This window comes from Dermacentor silvarum, chromosome 2 (genome assembly GCF_013339745.2).
Source record: "Dermacentor silvarum isolate Dsil-2018 chromosome 2, BIME_Dsil_1.4, whole genome shotgun sequence".
NCBI classification, from domain to species: domain Eukaryota; kingdom Metazoa; phylum Arthropoda; class Arachnida; order Ixodida; family Ixodidae; genus Dermacentor; species Dermacentor silvarum.
The window spans coordinates 63,048,475-63,070,683 of record NC_051155.1 but is presented as its reverse complement, the minus strand read 5'-3'; the positions used below and the strand labels follow the sequence as shown (position 1 = coordinate 63,070,683).

Genomic DNA, 22,209 nt, shown 5'->3' with positions numbered 1-22,209 from the left:
GCTTCCCATGGGCAGGCTGATTTGGCACTTTCCTACTAATTACATTTGAGTTCATTTCCTTCGTCCTTCGTTTGTACACTTCACAGCATTTCGAAGCGACCTTCGCAATACGATATATATGGAATATAGATCATATTCGAAAAGTACGGGCCGGTTAGTAATAAAAATATATTTGTTCGTAAATGTTTTATTGAAATTTTTAGTTTCGTACCAGCCACTTGAATTTATGCCATAATGGCCGATAATTTATAAGGCCTTTTTGTACCGCTGCACCAACTTCTTTAATCCCTCTGCATAGAAGCTTGCCGCCTGGGAATTGAACCAGTTGACAACGGCGGTCTTGAGTTCCCCGTCGTCTTCAAATTGTTGTCCACCAAGCCACTGTTTCAAGTGCAAGAAAAGGAAATAGTAGTTAGGTGCAAAGGCTGTAGGGTGGGTGATCAAAAAGTTCGCAACCGAATTCTTGAACCTACTCCTTGGTTCTGGCAGTGATGTGAAGACGCTCGTTGTCATGGAGGCCGAATATTCCGCCTAACATTTTCCTGCGCCATCGATTTTTGATCGCACGTCTCAATTTGGTGAGCGTCTTACAGCATACATCAGCTTAAGCGTTGTCCCACGTTCCATGAAATCAACGAAAAGAACGCCCTTTTCTTCCCAGAAAACAGTGATCATCATTTTCTGACTCGAATAAGAATATTGCTTGAACGTTTTTGCTTTTTTGAATTTTTTTGAATTTTTTCGCTAATCACATAATCAAGATGCATGGAGCCATGCATGGACTGTTGCTTTGTTTCAGTGTTGGTGAAAGAATCCATGTCTCGTCGGCGTTAACAATGTGGCAAAACAAGAAATCTCCGTCTTGTCGCCCGCGGTACAAAAAGTCTCGTGCACATGACATCTTTTGCTCTTTGTGTTAGTCGGTAAGCATTTTCGGTGCCCACATTGCACACATGTGATATCCGAGCTTGCCCGTTATAAATTTGTAAAAAGTGGTGCGTCCAATAAGAGGAAATTTATCAGCCGGAGACCTAATCGTCAATCGTCAATCAAATCGCAGTCCTTGGTCCGCTTGTTGAACGATTTCATCGGTCCGTATACTGGGTCTGCCCCTCCACTCTTCATCATGCACATTTCTACGGCCAGTTTTCAAGTCCGGGCGCCATTTTTTACCTTTTCTTTGACTCATTACTCTAGGTCCATAAACTAGGCACAACTAGTGGCGAATTTTGGCAGCTGACGATCCTCTTGCACGCAAAACCGAATCACAGCAAGCACTTCGCAATTGGCGGGAGCAAAGATTTTTTGCAGAAATTGTCGTCTTCATTCCGTGACCAGCAGACGACTACTCAATCAAAACAATATCTTTAAATACCTTCGCAAATAATCAACCGATGGCGCTGCATGCGTACAGATGACGTGATGTTATTGTAATTGTAAATGACGTATAGATGACGTAAGTGTAATTACGAGAGACATACGGAAAGAAAAGCAACATGCTCGTTGGAAAGGAAAAAAGAAACCGAGAAGCTGGTGGAGCAGGAAGATACGAGAAGCGATCCCCGAACGACAGCAAGCATCACGAGAGCACAGGCAGTCAAAAAAAGCGCAGTTGCCGCAGGATGAAGTATCGAGAAAATGGGAAACATACCATGAGAAAAAGTCTATGGATCAAATATTGGTTCAAGCAAAAATAAAAGAAATACGTGCGAAAAAGAAGGTCGCACCTAGAATATTTTGGACTCACATAAACTTATCAGGCCTAGAAAAAAATACAACATATGCTAAACGAGGATGAAAACAAACAGGAAGGGGACGCAGCATCAAATTACATCCGAAAAATAACAGCCGAATCTTTCCAAGGCAATGACGAAGTTGCATTGGAGGCAAAAAAGAGCACGAAAGAGAACCAGATGGAAAAGAAGCTGCTGCTGACAAATTTCAACTGAAAGAAAGCCAAAGAGAAAATTCCTAAGTGCACAGCCACGGGGATAGACAAGATTCCCATTAGGCTGATTAATGAACTAGGACTAAAAAGTAAGGAAGCTCTGTTGAAAGCAGTAGAAAAAAACCTTGAAAGATAGACGAATACTAGACAGTTGGCGACAGAATAGAATTAAATTAATTCATAAAGGTCAGGGCGAAAACATAGAATTCACTCATATAGACCGTTGCAGGCGATTAAATTGAAGCTGCAAGCATGGGCAGAAAATAATGGCATATTGGAAGAACTTCAGAATGGCTTCTGAATTGGTAGGCGTCTGGATGATAACTTCTTTGTCCTTACTCAGTGTATTCAAATATCCAGAGAAGAAAGCAGACCGCTATATGTGGCGCGCTTAGACATTACCGGAGCGTACGACAACTTAGACCGCAACATATGGTGGGATATTGTGGAAGGTGAGGGTATAGACAACGACTGTATATATATCTACTACCTGCGATACAGTAGTGGTGCAGGTCGAGGCATCTCTCCTTTATGCCTCTTTCACTTTCTGTATATATCTATTGAGGGATATTTACCGAGAAAATACCGTTTGCGTTAAATGGGAAGGGATGAGGAGCTAGGATAAAGTTCATATCAACAAGGGACTGACACAGGGGTGCCCTTTATCCCCGCTGCCGTTTATTATGTACATGGTAAGGATGGAAAGGGCTCTAGAAGGAATCAATATCCGGTTTAACCTCTTTTATTAGCCAGCCGGCACACTAGTTGAGCAGCAGCTTCAAGGTTTATTTTATGCGGACGACATTGTGTTGCTTGCTAACAAGCAAAGTTATATGCAACGTCTGGCTGATGTCTGTGGAGAAGAATATGAGAATTTAGGATTAACATTTAGCGTTAAGAAATCAGATTTTATGTTATTCAGTGAAAACAGTGAACATACAGTGTTGATACAGGGCCAGGAAATACCTCGGGTAAAAGAACACAAATACCTTGGGGTATAAATAAACGAAGGCGACAGATATCTGGAGACACAGGGAAAAAACATAATAGCAAAAGGGAAGAGAAATGCGGCCATAATGAAACACAGAGCGCTATGGGGATACAATAGGTACGACGTGCTCCGGGCTATGTGGAAAGGTGTAATGGTTCCATGGCTTACATTTGGAAAAGCGTTTTTTTTTTTTTTGCTTGAAGCCAGGTGTGCAATCAGGACTCGATGACAACCAAAGGTAAGTGGGGCGCCTCGCATTGGGTGCTCACGGGAAGACTACAAGTGAAGCTGTGCAGGGTGATATGGGCTGGACAAGTTTTGAAGTGAGGGAAGCGCAGAGTAAAATTGATTCTGAAGAACGACTGAGGAATATGGAAGAAAGTAAATGGTGTGCGAGAGTGGTCAGATATTTGTACCGGCTCAACAGTGACTCACAGTGGAGGAAGAGAACTAGGAAGCTTACCAGCAAGTATGCGAACGGTATGGTCAGCAACACTGACAACAAAGAATGTTAAACACAAAGTGAGAGTGGCTGAGACAATTTCATGGGTGGCGGCAATGGAAAATAACCCTGCTATGACTAGCTACCTCAAAGGAACAACAAAATCAGGAAAGAAACAATTTATGACAACTCAAAGGGAAGCTCCTTACTTTTAGAAGCGAGATCGGGTTGCCCTAGAACGCGTAGTCATAAAGCGAGGTACACCAAGTACGAAGACACATGTGCTTGCTGTGGTAAAACTAGAGAAATAGTGGAACATGTTTTATTAGAATGTGAAGATATCTACCCAGCTGCCAGTCTAGGTTCCTCTCACCTCCTTGAAGCCCTTGGGTTCAGGGATAGCCGGGGGAAAGTAAGCATGTCCGCTATAGAGATTAGCAAGAGGTGATTAGATGTTTGGTGGCAGAAAAGTAGTGAGACCCCAAACAACAGAGACGTACAAAACAGAGTTCCCAGTAACGGTTCAAAACGTTTGATGCTTGAAATTCTTTGTATCTGTGTGTTTCCAAAAAATATGGCTAGGACATTAGGCAAAATATTAAGAGCTTGGTGGCGCAACGCACCATCCCCGTTTCAAAGCGGACGCTCATAGCATCCATCCATCCATTTATTCTGAACCACTGGTATTTATGATAAGTAAATGGCTGTTAGTTTTCCAATACGCCCGTATAAATAAATTCCGATGACATGTACCATCTGACGCTAAATTAGCGTGTGACGTCGCTTACATCTTTATCATGATAGGACGGCTAAAGCTAAATTCTGGATTTTTACTCCTAAAACCATGCTCTGATTATGAGGCACACCGTAGTAATAATTTCGGAATAATTTCAACCGCCTGGGGTTCTTTAACGTCCACCCAATGCACGGTATTCGGGCGTTTTCACATTTCGCCCCCATCGAAATGCGGCCGCCGCAGCAGGGATTTGATCCCGCGCTCTCGCACTTAGCAGCGAAACGCCAACGACACTACGCCACCACGTCGGGTATGTCACGAGTACTCTAAGCATTTGCTTATTCGTACACTGTCTAAAGCTCATCAAAAAAATGTTTCACTTGGCGTAAGATGATAAAAACGCAAGTGAACATTTATGCTGTTATAGAGCTCAAAATTGAAAACGAATTACACTCAATGCACAGCCACTAATTTAGGCACTGTTCACATTTGCTTCATGGCTCATCTATATCATAGAGCTCAATTGGTTGTCTTTCACGTATACAAGTAAAGTCAGATAAAGGTGTCTCAGACTTAATACGGGCATATTGCAAGATATTCTGAGCAACCGTTATTTGTCAAATACACATACCTGCGTAAGTAAGATGATTTGCATTTTTTCTCTTCGAAACCGCGAACCAAGCAAGCAGGGCATGAAACAGAATTTCCCTGGCGCGGAACTAATTACCCAGTTGTCGCTTATTGAAAATTATTTGGTTTCATGTAAGGCGAACGAAAACGTTTTCGCGGAAGGGGGAAGGGGGGGGGGGGGTTGGGCTGTGGGTTCGTGATCCTATTATTTTCCTAGGTGATAAAGACAAATGCAAACACTAACACCGTACATATAACGCTCGGTATGGCCCGCTACACGAACTACAAAAAGTGTATTGTGGCCTAATTGTGTAACCATCTCTCGCTGAACTTCATGGAATCTTTCTGAAGACTCGCTTCATTCGCAGCTCGTTCTAACGTGACCTTCATTTCTTTGGCTGCGGGCAAAATTGTAATACAGTCAACCTCACGCATTTCAATTCTAAGCAAGGCATGTTCTGTGCTCCATTTGTTATTGAAATTCCGCACAAAGATCTCATGTGTTCTAAATGCTGAATTTTAATCTGGAATATTTCCAAGCTTACTTCTAAAAAGGCCATATGCAAAAACTCTGCCCATTTCTGTATATCAGCACTTGGTCATAACAGGCCGCAGAAGATCACCCAAGTGTTCCATACTGCACGCAAGTCACATGAAATCATCAGGGCCTTTGTCACGAGGAATGCATTTTACAACACACAGACACACAGTTTATACAAATTAGAACGCCTATCCATGAGGAAAAAAACCTTTCATGGATTAGTATCTGAGCCGTATGTCTACAGCACGGTCTCTGACTAACAAAACTCGCGTGCGCAGGAAAGCTGCTTGTAACGTGAGCCACCTCTTCATTACTGACAATTGGGGTTGACCCCGGAAGAAAGAATGTATACAAGGTTTTTTTTTTCTTCTAGACAAATCTTCTATACAATGGTTATTGGCGTAGCGAACTTAGCGTTCTTGTGGAGCAGATTTCGTGTTCAGTTGTCAGTTTTCTGAGCAGTTTCGTGTTCAAACTTCGAGGGCAGTTTTTTATACGGCATACTTGGAGGCAATCACATTGCAGTGCAGCCTGATCTTCTGTAATCCTAAAAATCGCACCTAATTCGAAATATTCATTATCAGTTCGAAAGCTCAATCATGGCGATATCAAAATTGAGCACACCAGGAGCACAGAAAATGTTGCCACGTTATCATATCATATAGAAACGCCCCATGACGAAAGCCGCGACGAAGTTTGAAAAAGAATGCCGCGGTAAGTCGCGACATGTACTGATACGGCACGCTTTTTCTGTCAAGCATCTGCTGCGAAGTGCCGTATTAGTACTTGCGGCGACATGCTATCATTCAAACTTCGTCACACTTTTGGTCAAAGTGTCTTCCGTTCGACGTAGTAGCAGGCCAGTTCTCGGTTTTAATATTGCCTGGTTTACCTTTGAAATTTGACGAATAATATCGGGAATAAATGTGATTTTCAATATTGAGAAAAATAATTAGGGTGCATAAAAACGTGACTTTCACAAAATTTGCATATAAACAACGGGTAAAGGCTCAATTAAAAAATGGTAAACATTTGGGTAATTTGTCTTCTGAAAAGCGGCAAAGTATGTCTGCCTTGTCTAAGAACTCGTTTGCAAAAACGTTACCCTCGCTAAGTTCGTAGCCTTTGGGTAAACAATCTGTACATCGTAAAGGAACAGCCGGTAGAAAAGCAGGAAGTTTCATCAAATGTAGCTAGTTCTGGTTGGCTACTCTTCAATCGAAAAGGCGAAAGGAGTACAATGAAGACATAGAAAAGGAAGACGTTGAAAAAGGTAATTGAACACTCCTTGGTAAATTTTATTCTGAAACTCATGTTATCAGCCGCACAGAATGCCTGTCTTGTCTAGGAACTCCTTTGCAGAAACGCTGTGCTCGCTAAGCTCGTACGTAGCCTTTTCATAAAAGTTGGTACAGTCTAAAGGAACAGCCGGTAGAAAAGCAGGAAGTTTCATCAAAAGTAGGTAGTTTTGGTTAGCAACTCCTCATTCGGAAAAGCGAAGGGAGTAGAATAAAGAAATAGATAAGGAAAACTTTGAAAACGTTCATTGAACATTTCTCGGTAATCTTTCTTCTGAAATACACGTTATTAGTGGCAAAGTATGTCTGTCTTCTCTAGGAAGTTCTTTGCAAGAATGCTGATTTTGTTGCGCTCGTAGCATTTTCAGCGGGAAATCTGTATAGTGTGAGAACAACACTTGGCAGCAAAGCCAGGAAGGTTCCCCAAAATAAATAGTTTTGGTTAGCTACTCTTTTATGATAAAGGAGAAAGCAGTATAGTGAAAAAAAATTGCCCGCCAATCCACCCTGTGAAGGTGGTTGGAAAGCGAAACTTTTTACGCCACCCTCACGGTGACTGCGGCGCACTTGAGATTTCGCACACTACAACGTAACTTTAACCACGGCCTTTATTATTATTTACTTCACAACAATGTTCACTACTGCTTTATGATCGGTGTGATATACACTACTAGACTACCCCATAGTGGGGTAGTCTAGAAAATGAACCGAAGCAGTTACTAGGCTGGAAGGGTTTCGAATGACGTCAACCCTCTTTCAAGCAGCTGCATAAGCTTTGCAACAGCTGCAATCTAATCTTCCGGACCGCGCCGAGCCTGTTTCCGTTGTTTGCCCGCAGCCCTCATCATCCATCATGTTGGCTCATCACTTTGAAGCTCGTTTTTGTGGTTTTTCTTGCGAAAACGAGTGCTTAGTTGTACGCTGAATACCTGAATTCAAGTAAGCTATACTGCTATACCTGCAATTGTTAGCGGTTCGTCGGGATCGTTTTTTGCTTACAACGACGGACACGACAGAACCCTTGGCTGGTAGAGGTACAAAGCTTCGCTTTAAAATAGAGAAAGACGAAGAAAACAAAGCACACCAGCACTTCAGGTATAGCATAATGTGTTCTCATAATCTGCCATATAGGTCTATAGATTTCAGGAATTGGAGCAGTGCCGGAACATTTTTGCTGCTTCACAGCCTCAGCTTGTAACAAAAAAATGAAAACAATATCTAACAGAACCAATTTCATCTCACCTTCTCGCTCATACTTGGAAACGTCCTGCTCACGTAGGGAAATGATTCGTCGTCCACGATATGCCAGTGGAGAACGTTCATCTTGTTGTACGCCATTGCGTCCTGGAAGAGCAAGGTTTGTATTACACACCTTATCAAAGAATAAACGAAGTGCTTCCTTTTTGTTGGTCTAAGTGTGAACTGTTGAGGGTGGAGCTATTTTAGGGATCTATTCTTTTTTGCGAAATCAAGGCGAACATTTTTTTCATTTGCAGGAGCTATACGTTCCGCCCTTTATTCCCTAAATCTGAAGTAGCATTCGCTATCTTCCGTGAGGACTGATTGCTTATACAGTTAAGTATACCCAAACGAGAAAATAACACAGTGACGACACGCCAGCAAGCGAGGAAAAAGTTTTATATTGATTTGAATATTTCACAGTGCCCCGTAACCAGCCCTGTACAGTTCAGAAGCGGTAGCTCAGATGTCAAATTAATATCCGCGTCTGCTTGGTTACATACAAAATAAAAGTGTCTGTTGGAATTTAAAATAACTGTAGTGCTATAAACTGCAAAAGACTGCCCACGAAGTAAGAGCATTGTCGGCAAACACAAGTGAAGCGTGTCCTGTCTGTTTCACCCTATGTTTCTATTGCCCAATGTTATCAGTGTAAAATCCCATCGTAGAAACTCAACCGGCTAATGCAACTAAATGAAAGTGAAATACCTTTTTAAATAAACAGCTTCAGATACCTTTGTCAAAGCGTTTCATCTAGCTCTAATTGCCATCTGCGTCATTTCCATGATGACGCGCCAATGCCCAGTGGCATTACGCGCAAGCAACGGGGCGTACCCGGGGTGTCGGACTGCGTTGGACCAAGCACCAGGGAAACATTAGGAAGCGGTCAGTTTTGTGATTTCCAGAAGAAAATATAAACAAAGTTCAAATGAACGCCTTCTCTGTCCGCATTATAACTGTGTAGCAGTTACTGATGTCCAAACTTCATCGAATCATACGGGTTAGTCAGATGTTACTTTTCATGTGAATTGCCGCCTAATAGAACGACCTGGTGCCGCTTCTCCCAGTAGGCTCGAGGGGAGGACGCTCGTCTTCTTCCTTAAAAATGCTATAGAGCTTGGTTATTGGTACGAGGCCACGCTGTTATGTTGGGACGCAACGTCCACGCAATTATTTCGAGAAAACAAAATGGGAATCTGGGCGGTATTTGATTAACCACTGTTAGTAAAGTGAAATTACGCCTCACTTTATAAAAAGCAGGGCCCGTATTTATAGAAATGTCTTCCGCTAGAATTGTCCGTATAAAAAAATTCGAGAAAATCACGGTGCCCGACATATCACTGAAGGCGGGTGGCCAATGGCATAGAGCACTTATGAACGAACAGCTTTGTACATTCTACCACGGATTTTCTAAGTACGTTTAGGTAACGTGCCCTGAGGAAAAATATTTTAGGCATTGTATGTGAAACGAGCACGAGAAACGTAGGTGTCCTTAACTTCAAATTATCTACAAGTCAGTATTTTTTTTTTTGCAGTATTATGTGCAAATAGGCCGTGGAGAAAGTTGAAAAGCTGGTCACATGTACAAACCCACATTCTGATTTCATTAAAGCCGCAGAACGACGCAAGTGAGGCGTCTTCATTGATCGTTTTTTGCACGAGTTAATGGGCTGTTTTCTAAGGACATTCTTTCCACCGATGTCCTACGTTGCCACTGGGTTGAGGGTTTTCAACGCGTCTCCTTGCGGCTTTTTCCTCACCCTCCGTCATTGTTAAGTGAGAAATAAAAATTTATTCATTCATTCATTCATTCATTCATTCATTCATTCATTCATTCATTCATTCATTCATTCATTGAATCCGTGCGAAGTTATTTCGTTTCTAGTTTTTCATGTCTTAATTCTTGTCGGGTTGCCGCCAACAATGTGTGCTTCTGTGTACCTGTGTCCTTCTCTGCGGTGCGCCGCCACTCAAAGAATGCATTTTGCCGTAGTCTTGCATGGCGCCCTCCTATTCGTGGTTAGAACGGAAGAGCACCGGGCACTTGGTCACACGGCTCTACCTGCGCGCAAAATTTTCTGTCGTTTAAATGGCTTCTCAGCGCGTTCTGCGGGAGTGGCCCTTTCAGCTCCGGATGAGTTCGATGGAATTGATTTCGTACCATATGCCACCTGCTTGCAGAAAGAACTCTGTTCATGCAGAATCCGTCGTCTAAAGTAAGTAGGTTATATCGACAGAAAAGTAGTAATACCTCACTGAGAGATTAAGACTTAGAGATTGACTCTAACCAAATAAGGAAATTTACTGCAGGTGAGTGCGAGAGCCGAATTGGTTCCGAAACGTCGGGCTAGTAAATTTCCTTATTTGGTTGGAGTCAATCTCTAAGTCTTAATCAATTTTCCCAACCAGACAGGTAATTCTGTCGAAATGTTTAGCCTCACTGAGAGACAAACACGAAAGTTTCCTAAATGTATATCATGTTTTAACATTAGGCGTGTGCACGAGCACAAGCAGTGAATGTTCAGCTGTCGACCTGCGCTGGAAGTAGCGAGTGAAGGCTTGTTCTCAGTCACGTGAATTTCGTGTGCTCCAGCTTTCCGCGCAGAAATACAGCTAGACGTGTTTCTGAGCGTCCTGGTTGTGTTTACTGCTACTCCTCAATGCAATTTTCTCATTCCTTTTTGCATACAGTTGCTACAGAGAGCAAATCTGAAGGCCAGATAAAAATCCGCCCTTAGTGCTGTGCAACAATTAAGCCAACTCACCAGCGTGTCCATTATCGACTCCAGTGGCAGGAAATGTCGCGACGAATCGATCAGGAGGCCACGGTGCGGAAATCTCGGCTCGTCGTAGATTAGCGTCTCATTCACGACCCACTGCAATGTTAAGTCAATATTTAATTCAAGAGGAATTGTTACACGACATATAAGTGACACAGCAGAAAATAACTTGAACAATGATTAGTTATGCACACCTGACAGCTTCTTTACTATGTCTACTAGTTAGAGCGACTAATTTCGGCCCTGCTCAGAAATTATGGCTCAAGTCAGTAAGTATAATTGTTTGAAGCATAGGGCCAGGAAACAAACTGCCTAAAGTAAATGTTGAAAATGTTCCAGTTGCAATCTGTCACCTATTCATGCTCTAAAGCTTTAATGGCCACGATATTGTGTTCTACTATTGGATCCGATTGTTAAATTTTGACGTTTTCTAATTACCAAAGTCCACTTTGTATATAGTTTAAGAGCGAGAGTTTATTTGTCTCTTTCCCTCGGTTTGGCGTTCGTCGTATCTTCCTCACCGGATGTACTCGTATATTTGTGCATATACGCGTATATATAAAATTAAAATAGAGAAGAGAAAGATAGTGTTGTATATCCTGGCAGGGGAGCCAGAAATTGTCATCGGCAGTCAGACTCTAGAATCTGTGTAGCAGTATGTTTACCTAGGTCAATTACTATATGTTGGCACACTCACTCATGAGTGCACTCACTCACACTCACTCGCACTCATTTCAAAGGCGTGAGTGCGAGTGCGAGTGAGTGCCAGTGAGTGTGAGTGGAGGTGAGTGCGAGAGATTGCACGTGAGTGTGAGTGGAGATGAGTGCGAGGGCGAGTGAGTGCCAGTGAGTGTGATTGCAGGTGAGTGCAAGAGCGAGTGAGTGCCAGTAAGTGTGAGTGGAGGTGAGTGTGAACGTGAGTGAGTGCTTGTGAGTGTGAGTGAAGGTGAGCGTGAACGTGAAGTGAGTGCGGGGCCTGGAAAAAATTATGGTGAGTGAGTTTTCTCCCACACTGCCGACCTAAGTTAATTACAAACATAGCACCCTGATCATGAGAAGGAAATTCACCGAATAAATGATGGTTGGAACGGACATGGGGGCATTACGAAATCATGACCGGGAGCTTACCGGTGTCGTTAAAAACTGTACAATCATTGCAATCGACCGGTGCTAACATATGGGACAGAAACTTGGAGGTTAATAAAGAAGTCTGAGAGTAAGTTAAGGACACTGCAAAGAACGACGGAACAAATAATCTTAGGGGTAACGTTAAGACACAGAGAGAGAGAGCGGTGTGGATAAGTGAGTAAATGGGTAGCCGATATTCTAGTTGACGTTAACAAAAAAAGATGGAGCTGGGCAGCCCATGTAATGAGTAGGATGGATAACCGGCCGACCATTAGAGTTACAGAATCTGTAACAAGGGAAGTGAAGTGCCGTCAAGGGCGGCATAAAGTTCGGTGGGTGATGTAATTATGAAATTTGCAGGCGCGACTTGGGAATCAGCTAGCGCAAGACAGGGGTAATTGGAGATTGCTGGAAGAGGCCTTCGTCCTGCAGTGGACATAAAAATATGCTGCTGCTGATGATGATGATGATGATGATGATAGACAATTTGGGTCACTCGGTAGGTCTCCAATTGGACGATTCAGTGCTGGCTGCTCTCTGGCCTTGTAAACTAATTGGGTCATTTGGTATGTGCCCATTCTTGGCCAATTCCCCATAATGTGTGTGGCTCTGGGACTCAAGGGCTATGAAACTTTCCGGCGCATTGATATAAATATGCGGTGTACTTTTATTTCGATTCGCATCCTTCAAACACTATCTATCTATCTATCTATCTATCTATCTATCTATCTATCTATCTATCTATCTATGTCTTTAAGCGTTCTCCCCTCAACGTGCGTCACTTGGAGTGGGTAGTCTAAGGTCTAATTGGTAGCGCATCGGCGCTGTTGTGCTGATAGAACCGGTTTCGAAACCAATCGTCGCTTCATCTTGGGTCACTGGGCATGCGGAACTGGTTATGTGCCACTGTTCAATGAAATCCCTTGAAAGCAAACTTCGAGCATTTGGTACGTGAGTGAACTTTTTGAGGCAAGCTTGGGTTATTGAGCATCTGCGACTGCGAATGTGGGGACCTTCATTGACAAAATAAAAGATACTTGAAAGTTTACCCGAATCTCGGCCGAATTGAACACACGCCACGTGCAGACTTCGCGGCTTCACAGCTGGGTGGCACAGCGTGTGCCGTGGGAAGCGCGAGTAAGTAGCGCTGCTGCATACACGTCTCGGCATTGGCAATGCGGTGTGTAACTATATTTTTCATTGCTAATCGCATTAACGCACTAAAATCGCATTAACGTCGACTTTCGTCGTGAGATTGGTGCTGCCGCAGCCTTTTGCGCCCTTAATCGTCTCGTCAACGATCTTCCTCGTCAAGCATCATACATCGCGCTCATCCTTTTGACGCATGCAGCGAACAGCTAATGGAGATGAGGATGTGCTTGTTTGATCCGCTACTTCTGATAACACACTAATTCAAGCAAGCTTCGCGTCATTTACATTCAAACATCACGTTGGATTGGCGTGTTCTTTTTTTGTGTTGTTGTTGGAAGCTTCGACTGCGATTGCATTGGAAATACACTAAGGTTTTAGAGCTCAGCTTTCAGGAGTCCGTGCCTGGCGCGAGCGTCGGAGTTATCGGCGTCCCTCGACATCGAGTGCACGAGCACAGCGAATGATCAAAGGGCGAACGCGGAGCGCAGCGGGGGATGAATGACGGCGACCGCGAAGAGAGGGCGAGGAGCAAAGTGGTGGAGGAGGGTGCAGCGGTACTATGAGGCGGAAAGCGGAGAAGGCGGGTATGCCTCATGCGTGAGATTAAAAGCGTAGTGCCCCTAAAGACGGGCTGTGTGGCGACGATGGCTACGAGATAGCGCCAGAGTAGCGTGCGTCATCTGTTTACCGATTACGCCACCGATACCATATGTGAAACAAAGGTCTGCGTGAGCGGATGTCTGTCTGCGGCGGCTGCTAGGAATCGCGGCCCCGCGTCACCCACGCGCTCCCTTTCGCGACCTCCCTATTCGCGAAGCAGTCGCGTCACACTTCGCTCCATTTGAAACGTGCCGCACGAGACAGATTGTCAGCACCAGCCAAAATATTGCGAAATGAAAGCACGTATAGACGTGTACGCTGAAATTTCGCATCACGGAATATCGTAATTGTTGGTAAATTTTTTTATTTTATTTTTTTCTCACGTGTGCTTGTCAGAGACTTCGGTCCTCGCGGCTGGACACCGCACTCCAACATGGCCAGAGAGTTTTAGCAGACCGTTTCCTGCACTCCGCTCCGCTCAGCCAGCGAGCGGAGGCGCCAGTGCGCATGCGCCAAACGCTCAGTTGCGAGCGCGTGAGCGGACTGGCGCCTTTGTTCAGCTAGAGAGCTCGCCGGGCGGTACACGCGCGGCGAGCGAGACGAACGAAAAATACAAAATGGCTGCCGCCACTAAAGCAGGTCGGCTTATCTTCTTGGGGGACGCTTTGCGTCCCTGACAGAGTGCCTAAGGAAACGAGGTGAGGGAAATAAACTAGCGCCAAAAAAAAAAGGGGGGGCGGAGATTAGAATATGACGATTTGCAAGCGAGTACACAAGTGGCACGTCAAGCGCCTTAAGCTCGGCGAATCCGCTAGAATCCAGTGTAGCGCGGCAATGCATGCGCCCGCGTTTGCAAGTAAAGAAGAAAAAAAAAACGTCATCAACTGCTAAAAAATAACAATGAAAAAATCACTGCTTGGAACTGATACCCTTGAATATGGTATATACGTTTTGCTGTAGTCTCATCTGCTACCACCAGGTGGCATAGTATGCGACGCACGCTGATGGATGAAAATAAATGGGCGGCTAAACTGCACAATTATCTGTACATGAAAAACGTGCACACAGAATGGAGGAAGAGGTCAAGGAAGTTGGCAACCAAGTACCGGATAATCGAAACGGCAAATAGACAACCCGGAGTCATCAGAAAGAAAGTGAGAGAAATAGAGACCGTGAATTGGATGCAAAAAATGGACACAAAAAGGACAATTGAGATTTACAAGAATGAGAAGAAAGAAATTAGAAGGGAAAATCTGTACGATAACACAAGGGCAGTGCCTTGCTATTTGAGGCTCGAGCCGGTTGCCTTAGGACCAAAACATACCGGAGAAAATATTCGGAACTAGATGAGACATGTGTATGCTGCAGTTAAGATCCAGAGACCACTCAGCACATCCTAATGTAATGCGACGGGTTCCACCCAGCGAGAACCGTACGTAACGTGCCACTCCCAGAAGGGCTTGGGTTTTAACTGGAAGGAAACATCAACAGATTAGCCGCTGAGATAAGCAAGAGACGATTGGAGTACTGGTGGAAAAAAGCAGGAAAAGACTGATACGACATGATCTCTTAAAATCATAGGTAGCTCTACAAGGAAAAGTTTAGAAAAAAAGGAAAAGATTAAGGAGAGGTATAAAAATGCTAGATTAAGAACATATATAGCATTCCTGATTATCTGATTATACCTGACCACCTGTTATTTTTTTTGTGCTGATGCAAATAATTTCAACTTCAAAATCAAGCAGGCTAGGTGACTATTTGTCGCCACCCCGTTTGAAAAGAAATGCCAATAAATCATCATCATCATCATCAGCTCGCCGAACACGTGAATGCACAGCTCAAACCGATTCTATTTCCGTTCAACCGCTGCGGCGGAGCGGGTGTATGCGAGCGGAGCGGGGAGGCCGAACATGTTCTGCTAAAACTGCCTACTGCTCAAGTTCCCTAGATAGATAATGGTGAAAGAAACGAGCATCAGTTGATTAGTTCTAGATCTCCTCGTGCTTGTCATATTGTACAAGCGATTATTACCATGCGTCACCATTCACTAATGTCCCATAGTGGAACATCTACGGAAATCAATGTTTAGCAGTCAACATGGTTCCTCTTTCATAACACTGTAAATAAAGAAAACGACAGTCATTGCCCCTTTATTCAGATGAGATTATAAAATTTTAGAATCGTATGTTACGATGGATTTGGTAGGCCAAGCGACATAGTTGCGTAGCAGGTTATTGAAAGTTCTGAAGGTCAAAAAACCGCATACATTCTTCATTCGTCTCTGCGGCAAATGATGTATTGCGGTTCTGTTCAAACGAGCAGGCGATGAGACACGGGATTGGCACTTGGGGCAACTTACCGACACTCCATCGGGCGAATAGAGAAGCTGGCTAAAGGTTTCCAGTCCCCTCAGCGCTCCCCAAACGGTTCGAGCAGAGATGAAGGACTTGTGAGCAGATGATAAAGAAAGTGTGTCTGAAAAATGAAAATAGTGTGTATCTATTACTCTCAGCGATTTGCACTAAACGCTTATACTTCTCGTCTAAACTAACCTAGGTTACCCAATTTCTTTATATTATATTCCTTCATCACAAACGTCCTCTTGATCAAGACAAGCTAAATTAGCCAAATGAATTCGCTTAATGCAAGACGTCTTCATGTTTGTTTGGTAGTGCTGAAGGCGATGTCCAGTACACTCTTCATAGCAAACACGCGAAAGTTCCCAGTGATGGCGCTGAGACAGAATATGCCGCTATTTTTCCGCATATTTACAAAGAAATAAAACCGTAAAATAGGGAAGTATTGCCACTTAGAAAAGCGTGTCGCTTGTATTTACAACTGGCAGAGTTTGTGAACGGAGATCATCTGCATGCCAGAATAGAGGTTCAATGGCCAAACTGATCTGATGTATTATTTAATTAAAATGACCGACAGTGTTCATCAGGACATCAAAGGCGCGGCAATATATGTAATGACAAAATCTGTGTAGCTGAGACCTCTTATTCTTCACGGACTTCTCAAAGAGTTCAACGATGCTCAACGTTATGCACCTTTAATAATATGCTTCCTGAGTAGCTGACTCTGTGAAAGACGAGGTCTCAGCGTGTTTGGAAAAAGCTCAGCTTTTATTATTGCTGACAAAAAAGTGAGTAAATTTATGAATGCCTGTAGATCCGCCCAAGCTGAAATAATGCGGTTTCGCGTACTGGACATGCATCGTGTCAAAATGAAAACTTTTCCCACGATATTTTCTGATCGATCGCAGCGTTCTAAAATGTATACTGCCTTTCCTTCATCTAAAAACGGTTATTCTTTCACGCGAATAATGTATCTCGAACGTCAAAATGTCCTGCGGATTTGCTCTGTATAGCGGAACAATCATTAGAATTAACTTTCTTGAAGCTTATTGATGTCGGAACGCCCCAAAATATGGGAATGCTTGATGAATATCCGAAGCTGGACATTTTGTGATCCCATTCCATCCTTTCTAAGGCCTGCATGTAATTTTCTACTATAGAATCACCCATCAGTTTTAGGAGCTCCGCCAGGAATATATATGAAAGGCCCTTATTTTATGACGATTTCTCGTTCCTGGTTTCGCTGGATGATATCCTAAGCGCAGGACTGCCGTTATTGTAGGGCAGCGTATGCTATAAAGTGTACTAAATTTGTCCTGTCAGCCTTTGAACAGCACGATAAGCAGTGCAGACGACAGGGACAATACAAACGGAATAAGCGCAACGTACGTGTAATTGTACCGTCCTTCATTGCGCAGTCGTCTGCGGTGCTGGCAATAGTGGGCTACAAGCTGTATTCGTGAACTGCTTCTAGCAATTGCAGACAAAAATTCACATGCCAACTGAGCACTAGTGTGGCCCTATGTTGTTGCCGTTACAGCTGTGCTCAGTGGCGAGCATTCTTCAATACTTCCTTCAAGTTGGTGGCATTCAAGTTGTCGGTTTAGGCTATAGCAAACACGAAACCGACGCTTTTCCGTGTTCTGACCTAATTGTTTGTGCCGCGACGAGACGGAAAGAAATGTGCGTCCTTCACCTTTAACAAGCCAACAACCAAAAGAACAGTAATTATCAGGAAGCAGCGGCTTTATAGACCGCATCGCTAGTGCCACAGCGGCGCTACAGTGTAACTGCTGACGCTGCCTAAGCTGGCGAGCTATCTTATCACACACTAATTTAGACTAATAATTTGTTAAAGGGCACATCATTTAGATTAGCTTTCAAGATTACTCAATTAGACCTTAAAGTATCTGTCCAATACAATCGAACACGGAAGCCATTAGGTTATATACAGCTACACTAACTTGAAAACTTCTAACCACGCCTTAATTCAAACTTGAAGTACTCTCGTGGCAGAGCTCGTCTGTGGCCTCTTTTCTAGTGATTCACAATGGGCTCACCACATTGTCTTCCCCGTAGATACTGCTTCAAACGTTGCAATACAAATAAATACACGATGCGACCGCTTTCCGACAGATACGCGCACGACAACATGCCCGGCAGCATTTACTAAAATACACGAACAGCAACAACTAAAAATGGTCAGGAAAATATTCCCTATTTTGCAGTTTAGCGATGATTACCGTGGTCCAATTTTAGAATCGCTGGCTAAACACGAAGTGCGCACCTTGGATGTTACGCCGCAACCAATATTTTGACAACTTTTGAAGGACCGCTTGGACGAAACAATTTTGCGAAAGTCACTACGCGTTTTATTTGTGGCCACAACATACAAGCCGTTTCCCGCCACCTCCTTGGCTATCCATGCTGCACGAGTCAGCGGCTTAATCGGCGCAATAGCCTCTTTCTCGGAGAGCTGCCAACATTGAGAATTCGTACTTACAGCTTTCATCCATGCGGTGGTCCGGGAGGTCCTCGCACTCACGTTGCACCATCACTCGCAGAACATCGAGGTGACCATCAGATAGAGGAGTGGGGGAATTCACAGCGTTCCGAGAGTCAGCCCGTTCGGCCGCTCTTGATGTAGAGGGTTTCGTGCAGTTTTGGAATAAAATTTCGCGGCGATACCGCTTGATTGCCTGCTGCACTACGAAGCAGGGACCGTCGTATTGGAATGAGAACATGCTTGCGTCTACAGAGAGAGTACGGCAGCTCTTCGTCTGGTTCAGGGGCTGCGGCCACACCTCACCGCGCGTCGGAACGACCTGCGTGATTAAACCCACATTCAATCAACAAAAGTTGGTTACAAGTGCACTCTTGCGAACATGAACTTCGGCGACATTCCGCTGTGCGCTTCTCTTGAAGTTATGGTCTTACACGCATTTCCAGGCATACTCGAAATTAGGTAACATTGCTGAGGTGCCGAGTTGGAACAATTCAGATAGCTAGGAGTACTAGTGTAGATATTAATGAAAATTGTGAATTTTGCTGTGGTAATATATAAGAAACGGCAATAAATTAACAAATTTACAAGGAACCTTAGATCATTTTTCAAAATCCCTGTGGGCCTTTTGGGCGTTATATCTCGGCTGACGATTTTCTTGAGGTGTTCCTACTAACAGTTTGTGGAGTTCTCCCAATCATTTTGTGGCATGCATATTACATGGCACTCCCATGTGAAAAGTATAATAAATGTTCAAGCTATAAAGATATTTGGCCTTCAAAGTATATTGAACCGTTAACGCAGGAACGGCTTGTGAACGCGTCTGTAGTTTGTTTACTTATTCGCAATCATAGATCAATGAGCTTCGATCAAGCTAATGCATTGTGTTCGCTTGAAGCTGCGTTATTAAAACTCTATGGTAACATATTAACAGTATGAATATATTGGCAACATTAAGAATGCGTATTCTGGAAGATATTTGATGGACATATTCATTGTACACGGCTTTTTACAGTGCCAGCCGCAATGATTCATTTCCTTCCTTTCTAACATCCTACGAGCCCCTTAATATGACATTTAAAAGATGGCACGTCGGGTGGAATAATTATACGGTTACTCAATGAATCTGCCTGCGACATCAGAGTACAACGTTAAATATTACTAGCGAATGGGCATATATTCAGGTGAATGAATGAACAAGCCATTGTTACCAGCAGTGAAGCAGGTTGCTAGTTCTCGGCAGCTTTTTAAAGTGGAAAAATGTTTGCCACTTGACACATGTTGCACTGCAATTCTTGCACTGCAAAGAGGTCAATAGAAACACTAAAAAACATTATCATCTTTCAACGTGTCTAACATAGGCCTAGATTCATCCACTAATTAAATATTTCCTTTCTCTGCAGCCATACAAAATACATTCTTTGCAAGAGGCACGTCCATATGTTCAGTAATGCTAGTTTAAATTATTAAACTAGCGCCACGTGTTACAACCGTGTATGTCTTTAACGCATTTTCGCCTTATGTGCTTATTTTATGATCATTGCTGTTTTTTATGCTGACCGGGTAGCGGCATTTTATGACAAGCGCTGTTTTATGCGCTATTGACGTGTTCTATTGACAGGATCGCGCAGATCTGTGGGTATTTAAGCCGGTGGTTCTTCAATGATAAAATCAAAGCGCTCGTCCTTGTGTTCTCCTTTTCTTCGTCCCTGTTTGTTTGCGCACAAAAATGTAAGAAATTGAATCTGTTCCAACTAGGCCGACTCGCAGTTATGCTTCGGGTATGTAGATCTATTGTTCGGCTTTTGTGAATGATGGTAAAAACACTATACAAATGTTTAAGCCCAACGATTGTGATCGATCCAAAGGGATCAACACAGATCGAAATAAAATATCCTTGTAGCCAACGAATACACAAGGGGACATGCTTTCGTCAGGTCATCAACTGCTTTCCTTCAGGAAAGCAATGGCTGACCGCAAAAATGCCGTCCCCCTTGTTGAAAAATTGGCTACAGGGACATTTCTTGTTCTACCAATCTTGATCACTTCGTTCCCTCACCTTCTTGTGAACATCTGTCCTGTAATAGCGTGGTATTGGCATTTTTATTTCCATCACGCACTACTTACAACGCGGGGCCTCCAGGACTGGCCAGTCTCCATGGGAAGTCCATACGTCCGTGCCCTAGCCAATGCCAAGCAACAGGCCAGCACCGACAGAAGCAATGCCGAAGGAACACAGCAGCCGAACCTCATCGTGGCCCCACTTGTCCTGCGGAAAGAGTGCGAGGCATTTGTGTAAGATGCCTCGCTTGTGCGCTATATTATTTTTACAGCGAGTCGCTGTTAACGCCACAGAGCGCACTCAAACACATGGATGGTGTCCAATCTACAAGAAGATAGCCGCAACAAGACATTGTCATCACTGAGCCGTCGTGACGGCAATACGCAACCTCGTATGCGAACAGATAATGATGAACTCTGAGCTAAAGCTGTTCAACCATGTCCGCTTCGCTACAAGATATTGTAGCCATCATCACTGTCATCATCATGTCATCATGATGACCAGCCCGCTATCACAAACAACATAGCGCTTACGGTGATTGATCCTGCAACCATCTTTCTGTTTTTTGACGGCACTGCTCCTTTTCGCTAGCACAGCCAACTTCTGCGGAGCGGAACTGGTGCGTGCGGAGCTACGTGATTTGTGAGAACAAGGTGGTCTGCAGGCACCCATTCCCTCTCGGTGCCTGCTACGTTGATCAAACTGGCAGGTGCCTGAATTACCGCCTTCGGGAACTTGTCAGCAAGCTACAGAACAAAAAATGCGGATTTCCGGCTATACATTGTGATACAATCTCGACCGGGTGAGGTAGGTCGTCACCGCAAGAATCAGAAGACGGCGATGAAGGCGGGCATCGTGATGATGAAAAAAAATAGAAAAGACTGTATTCACTTCATTGGTACATGGTTTTGACTCTATCCGAGTATCGAGCGGTTCTGCCTAACATGGGGGCCAGGACGGCCTTAAATAACCCCTCGTGGTCTTGCGGTAGCCGATGTCTCCTTCGGGGAACTTGTGGAAGTTTCAGTCCTCTGTCGGGTTGTCAAGTTGATGACCTCTTCCCCCTCGGGTCCTCTCCTTTGGTTGCTCGCCTTTGCGTCTGCTCAGGTCGTAGAGGTGTGACGCTTTCTCGGGGATAAAGGGGATTACCTCGTCACGGGAAAAGCGCTCGGGCCTGTCCCCCACAAATGAGAGGTACAGTTTCCCGGAAGACGATAGCGCGCGGCGATGTTTCCCGCACTTGTGGGAGCCGAGTTTCCGGGAAGACGATAGCGCGCGGCCAGGTTCCTAACACTTGAGGGATCCGAGTTTTCCAAGAAGATAACAACCGCCTCCCGTGATGGCAAAGCGCGCGGCGATGTATCCCACACAGTTGAGCTGTCGAATTCCTTGCATGCCGATCATAACAATTGTAATAGTTGTGGCTGTACGCCAGTGTTTGAAGACACCACGGTAATTTACAATCGCAATGATATTCGCACTCGGGTTGCAGTCAAAGCGGCAGAAATTAAACGGGAGTAGTGCACAAGTGTCAGTAAACTTTTTGTGTCATTATCAGAAAAGGAACATCCTTTCTTGGAATGTGACCGCTGGTTTGATAGTCATTGGCGGTGATTTGATTATTCGGTAACTTCGTAACGCCCCACGTTTGGTGATGGGTTTGTTTCCACACGTGGTGGTTTTCTCCCTTATTTTGGACTACTACTTTCTAGTAACATGTATAAAATCGTCGGTTTTCCGCATTAAACTCAGTTGGAAGAAAGAGCTTTTCTGTGTTTCCTTGTCGCCCCGTCTTCGTTTGC

At 44.1% G+C, this 22,209-nt stretch overlaps 1 protein-coding gene across 1 annotated transcript in view; it reads right to left on the bottom strand.

Moving 5' to 3' along the window:
- LOC119441529 (beta-hexosaminidase subunit beta-like) overlaps positions 1-20,640 on the bottom strand; it is a 47,057-nt gene extending 26,417 nt beyond the window's left edge. Inside the window, exons 1-5 of the mRNA XM_037706143.2 lie at positions 20,473-20,640; positions 18,346-18,667; positions 15,845-15,960; positions 10,591-10,701; positions 7,829-7,930 (exon numbers count right to left, since the gene is read on the bottom strand). Of these exons, the coding sequence (XP_037562071.1) occupies positions 7,829-7,930; positions 10,591-10,701; positions 15,845-15,960; positions 18,346-18,667; positions 20,473-20,598 (777 nt within the window). The 5' untranslated portion in view covers positions 20,599-20,640. The remainder of the gene's footprint in view (positions 1-7,828; positions 7,931-10,590; positions 10,702-15,844; positions 15,961-18,345; positions 18,668-20,472) is intronic.
- Between the last annotated feature and the right edge of the window lie 1,569 nt (positions 20,641-22,209).